This window comes from Rhagoletis pomonella, unplaced genomic scaffold (assembly GCF_013731165.1).
Source record: "Rhagoletis pomonella isolate Grant_MI unplaced genomic scaffold, Rhpom_1.0 Rhpom_scaffold_00093, whole genome shotgun sequence".
Taxonomy (NCBI): Eukaryota; Metazoa; Arthropoda; class Insecta; order Diptera; family Tephritidae; genus Rhagoletis; species Rhagoletis pomonella.
In genome coordinates, this window is record NW_023458647.1 from 150842 (window position 1) to 158121 (window position 7280).

At 33.0% G+C, this 7280-nt stretch overlaps 1 protein-coding gene across 1 annotated transcript in view; it reads right to left on the reverse strand.

Moving 5' to 3' along the window:
- Nucleotides 1-16: 16 nt before the first annotated feature.
- Nucleotides 17-7280, reverse strand: part of LOC118749948 — a 10831-nt gene continuing 3567 nt past the window's right edge. The window contains exon 2 of the mRNA XM_036484704.1: nucleotides 17-21. Coding sequence (XP_036340597.1) covers nucleotides 17-21 — 5 coding nt within the window. The remainder of the gene's footprint in view (nucleotides 22-7280) is intronic.

The window sequence follows — 7280 nt, forward strand, 5'->3', positions numbered from 1 at the left end:
TTAGATATATCCGAAACTAAGCTGCGAAGATTGTGATAGATGTACCAAGTAGATGTATCAAGTTCATTTTTCGACATCTCTAAACAATTGTTCCGCGTACTCTCGACCATTTCCCGTGGTATCAGTGTATGGCATTCATTATTACAACAATCTTTTGACAGAAATTTTGTTACCAGCTCCTCCTTCTTTACATCAACAACATACAGGTCCATCTTAACAAAAGTTTGTTCGGTATCATCTTCTGCCTGAGATACACATACTTCGTCTTCATCATCATCGCTCTCTTCATAGTTTTCATCATCGTTTTCATCATCCTTTTCATGGAAATATTGTCCGTATACGGCACTGAACTCCTCATCAACACTCATGTTTCATTTCATGCGAAATGCGAAGACGATAATCAACAGAAACAGTAAACGTCACTTCTTCAGTGTTACTTTTTTAAATGTTCCACACTAGCAACTTACACGATGAACTATAATAATATTCCGACCAACAACAACACTTACTGGACCAACAACAACACTTACTGGACGTCCGGCGCGGAGAACAATCAACGAGATAATGAGAAACTGACGAAACGAGTTGCTTACTTTTAACAGCTTTTTCACAGAAAACTAGTTTTCGCACGTAAGCTCCCTTTTCGTAGACCAGGTCACATATATAATATAAAATATATATGTATTAAAATACGGCTGTTTTAGGAAAATGAAGACAGACAAAGGCACGGAATTTACAAACGAACTCTTATAGAACACATGCAAGTTGCTTAAAGTAGTGAAAACAACCTCAACACCTTTTCATCATGAGACCTTAGGCACTATAGAATGGGACCACAGGGTTCTTAACGACTATTTGATGATCATGCAAGGTGTAGATAATAGGGATAAAATGATTCCATATTAGGTCTATATGTAGTTACAATTCAACTTAGGGTTGCCAGATTTTTTATGCGCGAAATCAGTACATTAGACTTCTTCATGCTAAAAAATCAGTACTTTTCAGTACATTTTTATTCCAAGCAAAATTATAAATGTAAGTAACAGAAAATAATTTGAAACGCCTGAGTTCTTGTTTTTAACATTATTTTGGTACATAAATAAAATATAGTTATATCAAAAATAAAAGTGTTATTCGTTTTAACATGAGCGTACACATCATTATACACAGGAGCCAATAAATTATTTTATATTTGTGACTTTTGGAATAGCAATAATGAGATCATTCCCATTTTCAGTGTTTACATAGTCAAAGAATTCTATACATTTCATTTTAAAATTACTTTTAATTTGAAGTTCACTTTCAAAAATTTTAACTAGAAGCCGGTTTCTGTCTTTGCGCCAGGAAACAAACTTTATTCTTAAGATCCTCTCATACTGTGAAAAAGTACCACTTTATAAGGAGTTCATCTATATGTCCTCATGGCTTAAATATGTTTTCAACTACGCAAAAACTGTAAAAGACTAAGAATTCGCTTAAAAGAGTATCTAACGCAGCGTTTTTGGTGCATTTAAAAGGCAACATTTAGCACTTTCGAACATATTTTTTCGAAGAACGTTCATGCTATCGCATTTAGCAAATGTACATTTACGCGAGTTCGAAATCGTATGCTTTTGACAAACAGCCGTGTTCCAGTCGCTTATTCAGATCCGTATCTATTACGATCAATTTTCACGCAGAAGATAATGTGCAAAAAGACCTACTGAAAAGGAAAAAATAAATTTTAAACCAAAAATTCAATACAAAAACTTGAATTGTTTTAACCATAACCGAACATTTATTTGTATATATATTCATTTGTCAGTTTCAGTTGATCACAAATTGATCCAGATTTCTATCAGCATCACATCGATGTTGAATTTGCGTAACTTTTCTTTATCTAAATAATGTAAAATAATAAATGAAATCCCGATCGGCGATCACTGAAACGCAGCTAGCCACTGTATACGCGAAAAAGCAATCTTGCCACTTTTTCTCATTAAACCATGTTCGAATCGTGGAAATCTTGGAACATCACAGGGTTGCTTTTAGTATTTAGATTCTTAATGCAAAAATGGAGTTGCATTTAGTTGAATTTAGGTGACGAATTTTGTATGGATAAATGTACATTTAGAGTAGCATTTAGAGCTAAATGCGCTAAATGTGCTTTTACGCGTAAGCAAAAACAGCCCTAACTCTATGTCTTGTATGCAAAACTCTTTTACAATGTCAGTAAATTGAGAAAAAGGAGTTTTAAGTTATAGGCAAAAGTCATTCGAATATTGAAATTTATTGTTGCTAAACTGAAAGTTATTTTCGAGATAACTAACAACACTCGACAAAAATTTACGCTTTATTTGTAAATGATTTAAGCTCCATCATATTATCGCAACTGGTACGTAACGACCCGGTGATATGCCCATAAAACGATTGATCTTTTTGTTGTATTAATTTCTTGGGTATATCAAACATTATCTAAAACATGTCAACTACAATTAAATTGTTTTCTTCTTATTTTTTTACAGTACAGTTATGTCAAAACCTTAAGAAAATACTTAAGTATTTTGTTTGAATAGAAAATTCAGTACAAATCAGTACAAATTTTGGAAAATCAGGACATTAGCGTACTGATTCAAGAAATTAATAAAATCAGTACAAGAGTTGAAAAATCAGTACTGTACTGATAAAATCAGTACGTCTGGCAACCGTAATTCAACTCCACACGCAACTACGACATATACTCCCTTTGAGTTAGTCTATGGCAAATTAAGTGCATTACCATGTGAGAATAGAGAGATATTGAACAATTTTGATGATTATGTAACAGAATTGAAACTGAAACTAAGATACGCACACACTAAAGCAAAAGAAAATTTATTGAAATCAAAAATTGTGAATAGAAATAAGCAGAGCAATGTAAAAAAGGCTAATTTCCAAGTAGGAAAATTTGTATACATATGAAGGGGTTAGAATCAAAAGGATCGAAGTAGGTCTGACATTGTTTTAAGATAACACAGGCCGACAAAATTTAACCAACATTCAGACCCAGAAACCATACTATATATTTCCGAAGGTTTATGATGCGCTGCATCCAAATCTGGCCTCAGAATTTCTCTATCAGCTCTGGTTTTCGAGATATCCTAACCTAAAAGTGCAAAAAACACCGTTTTTGCCCATATTTGAGGTTATGTAGCCTTGCAGATGTTTTCTTTCACCAAAATAATAGGCTGGCATCTTTAAGTACAAGTCTTCTTCGTTCAACTAAATTTAAAAATGGTAGCCTGCTTGCGGTATGGTAGGGATAGTTTCTAGGGGTTAGGGCTGTGTGTGACTCGGTACCCGTGGGTTAGATAGTGTAGGGGTTTGGTGAGTTAGCACATTTATGGTGTGAGACAAAATTTTAATAAAAATAAGACTCAATTCGAGAAAATTAGTAATCTAGTAATCGACTATATCATGTCTATGTTATCTCAATCGATTTTCAGGTGTAGGAAAATTAAGAAACATGAAAATTTCAAAATGCGATATCTCAGCGAAAAAAAATGATATTTGAGCAAACAAAACGCCATTTGAAAGAAGAAGACTTGTACTTAAAGATGCCAGCCTATTATTTTGGTGAAAGAAAACATCTGCAAGGCTACATAACCTCAAATATGGGCAAAAACGGTGTTTTTTGCACTTTTAGGTTAGGACATCTCGAAAACCAGAGCTGATAGAGCAATTCTGAACTTTATCAAAATGTAGAATTCTTCAGTACTTTATACTTAAATTTAAACAAGAAAGAATATTTTTTCTGTACAAATATCCCACCCGTGACGGTGGAATCGCCTTGATACGGGAGTATCATGAATCATTGCAAGGAGGGTGTTGCGGAACAAGAAGGTGCGTGAGCAAGTTGAAGCAAAGGTATGTGTGGAAAAACATGAGCAAAATGGTTAAGGAATTTGTTAATAACTGTAAAATTTGTGCCAAAGTCAAGATAACGAAATACACGAAAGAAAGGTTTCACATAACGGAAACGCCCAACACATCTTTTGAGGTAATCACAATAGACACAGTAGGGCCGCTGCACAGTGGTTGCTTTCATAGGCCAAAATTAAAAAAATTTATGTAAAAATTTTTCAACCAAAATAGGCTTTGCAAGCAGTTATTTGTCCAAAGTTCATGTTGTCATACATATATTTTTTGTTTTAATTCTAACGGTTGTTTCTGAAAAAAGCTACAAAACTGTCATCAATTGTCCATTTTATTTGTACAGCGTCAGCACGCTGAAAATTGAATTGGATTTATCGTTATTAAAATCTTGTGAAAAGCCGAGTTAGTGAAAATTGTATGCAATGGATATTATTCATAAAGGTATTAACTTTATTTCTACAATTAAACTTTTTGATAATTCGTGTTGTTTTCTATGCAAATCGTTGTTTTAGAAAAGTAGGATTTTGTGTGTTTCTTGGTTCGTCTTTCAAGTATTTAGGTAATGTTTTAAGTGTGTTTCCCCTATCGGCCCTCAATATTTTTATTTACATATTGTTTGTTAATATTTTAAGATTATAAAAGTGTTCAGTGCAGATGCATTGACCTGCAGAGGCTCGCATAGTATTCCATAACCTAATCCAAGCTCTTTATTTTCTACAGTTTTTTTCATGTTTATTTCTTGATTACATATCTAATTTTCTAATTCAAAATGTTAACACTGCGAATTTTCTCGATTGCATGTTTTTGAGATTTGGCGTGAAAATTTCGGTACGCATTCCCAAAAAGTTCAAAATTTGCTGGGTGCAATAGCGAAATATATTGAATATGAGGGTTTTGAGCCAGATCGGTATGAGTTGCAAAAATGTATTAATTACGTTTGTAAAATATTTGCATTGTTTTGGCAAAGACCCAAACGCCAAAAATCAGCAGTTCCACCAATTCAAATCGTGGTGCCCGAAAATAGATTTTGTTGAGTCTTCAAAAAGACTAAGCGTCGGCGAACATATCGGGATAAAATTACTACCCTAAGGTCTGTTAAAATAAAAACTGTAATATGTAAAAGTGGGCGGGGTTGGACACGCCCACATTCAGTCATGTGAAAAATAAAAGGGACACGATATTGTGATCAGTTTCGGCTATTTTTATCTGTTTGTTTAATGTTTATTTTTTTTTTATAAAAATACAACTCACTATCTAACAAAAAACAAATTTCAAACTTTGTAAAAAAAATAGAAAAATTCAACAAAATTTTAAAACAACACCAAACTTTTTAAATAAGTACTTTTAGAAAAAAGTTATGTATGCAGTTTTATAGCCCACTGAATTCTAGATCAAGATAGTGCAAGTTTTAAGTGTCTAATAAATCGCTTTGATTTTTGATAATATTTTTCTGACGGTGACACGCATTTTCTTCCATTCAAAGTATGTTTGGCAATTTTTTTTTATGGAAGCAATTAGTGACACCATCCGCCAAAAAAAAAATTATCAACAATCAACGCAAATTTTTATCCACTTCAAACTTGCAATTTCTTAAACTAGAATTTAATGGGATTTTTTCTAAAAGTTCTTATTAAAAAGGTTTGTGTTGGTTAAAAATTTTGTTGAATTTTTCTACTTTTTTTATAAAGTTTGAAATTTGGACTTATGTGGTTTTTGTTAGATAGTGAGTTGTATTTTTATAAGAAAATAAGCATTAAACAAACAAAAAAAAAACAAAAATAGCCGAAACTGGTCACAATGTCGTCTCCCTATTATTTTTCACATGACTGTATGTGGGCGTGTCCAACGCCGCCCACTTTTACATATTACAATTTTTACTCTTAACAGACCTTAGGGTAAACATTTTATCCCGATATGTCCATTAAAAGTATTTTTGGCCGCTCTCCCCATATAAACGCAACCACTGTGCGCTGAGGCCATCTAATAACAATAGGTACTTACTAGGGATGCCAAAATATCAGGAAAATTGGGATCCCGGGATTTCGGGATATTTTTCAGGTAATCCCGGGATCCCGGGATTTATGCCGGGATTCAAATTGAGACATAAATTTTATGAATATGAGTAAAAATTCAATATCTGAAAGCATTTAAACATACCATTAAATAAAACTATTTAAAATTTACGATAAACTGATTGTAAAACTCATATATCGCTAGCTTAGAGTGAAAAGTTGCTAACTTCACTTTTAATGAAAAATCATATTTTGATATAGGAGGCTAGATAAATTAAATTTGCATCGTTTCGAAAAGGGTAAGGGTCCTTGTTTTATGTTTTCTCGTTTATATTCAATGCAAGGAAAATTTGCTAAGGTCAAAAAAAGCTCCGAAAATTCGATAAGGCCAAAAAAGTTCGAAATCTTTTAATAAATATCGAATCCCTCCGATTCGTATGGAGTTTTTCTATGCTTTAAACAGGCAAAATGTTCTACTCAAAGTTTTGCGAAATACTTGAAGAAAATGGCTATACGAAGTTTTTTCCTCTCCTGTACAATTTTTAAATTGGGACTTAGCAACTTTGCACTAATAAAAAAAACATAAAACAATAATATACAAAAACAATTTCTCTAAACATGTTTATTCTACTCTATAAAGAAATGGCGAATGGAGAATTTTTTGCCATTTTTTCGCAATTTACTAGAAATTTTGAGGGTGTACAAGTCAAACGGATCTCAGACCCCTTTTTTTGCCGGTATTGTTATTATTGCACTTAAAATGTTTTCGTAAGAGCAGCAAAGCATTCAAAGCGGAGTCTTCTAAGCTTGACCTGCAGTTTTTACATTCAAAACCTACTGATGAAAAACATATTTCGGCATCAACACTTTTAGGCTGAACTGTCAAAAGGTAGACAAAGTTCATAATGACCCCTATCTCCTCCATTACAAAATATTTGAACTTCTTTTACCAGCACGTCGGTCAAATTATAAGTGTTTCGATTTGATGAAGTTTTGAGTAGATTGATCTAAAAAATTATCTAACTTTTCCTTAAAACTCTCCGTTTCGTTTACATTAGCGAAGCTATGAGTAAATTCATTGAAATCTTCTTCAAAAAAGGCTCAGACTGCAATTTAAAAGTACAGTTTCAAGCTTTTTGTTAGTTGCAGTCAAAACGGCATTTTACAAAAATCGTACTTCAAAATAAACAAATTCTTACTATCAATTCGATATTTCAAAATTTTCGGGATACCGGGATTAATGCAAGCAAATCCTGGGATTTCCGGGACGTCAAAAACACCGGGATCCCGGCGTCACTAGTACATACTAACTTTTGAGTTAACCAAATTTGTTGAGACGATTCCTTTAGAAAGCATATATGTGACCTGGTCTAC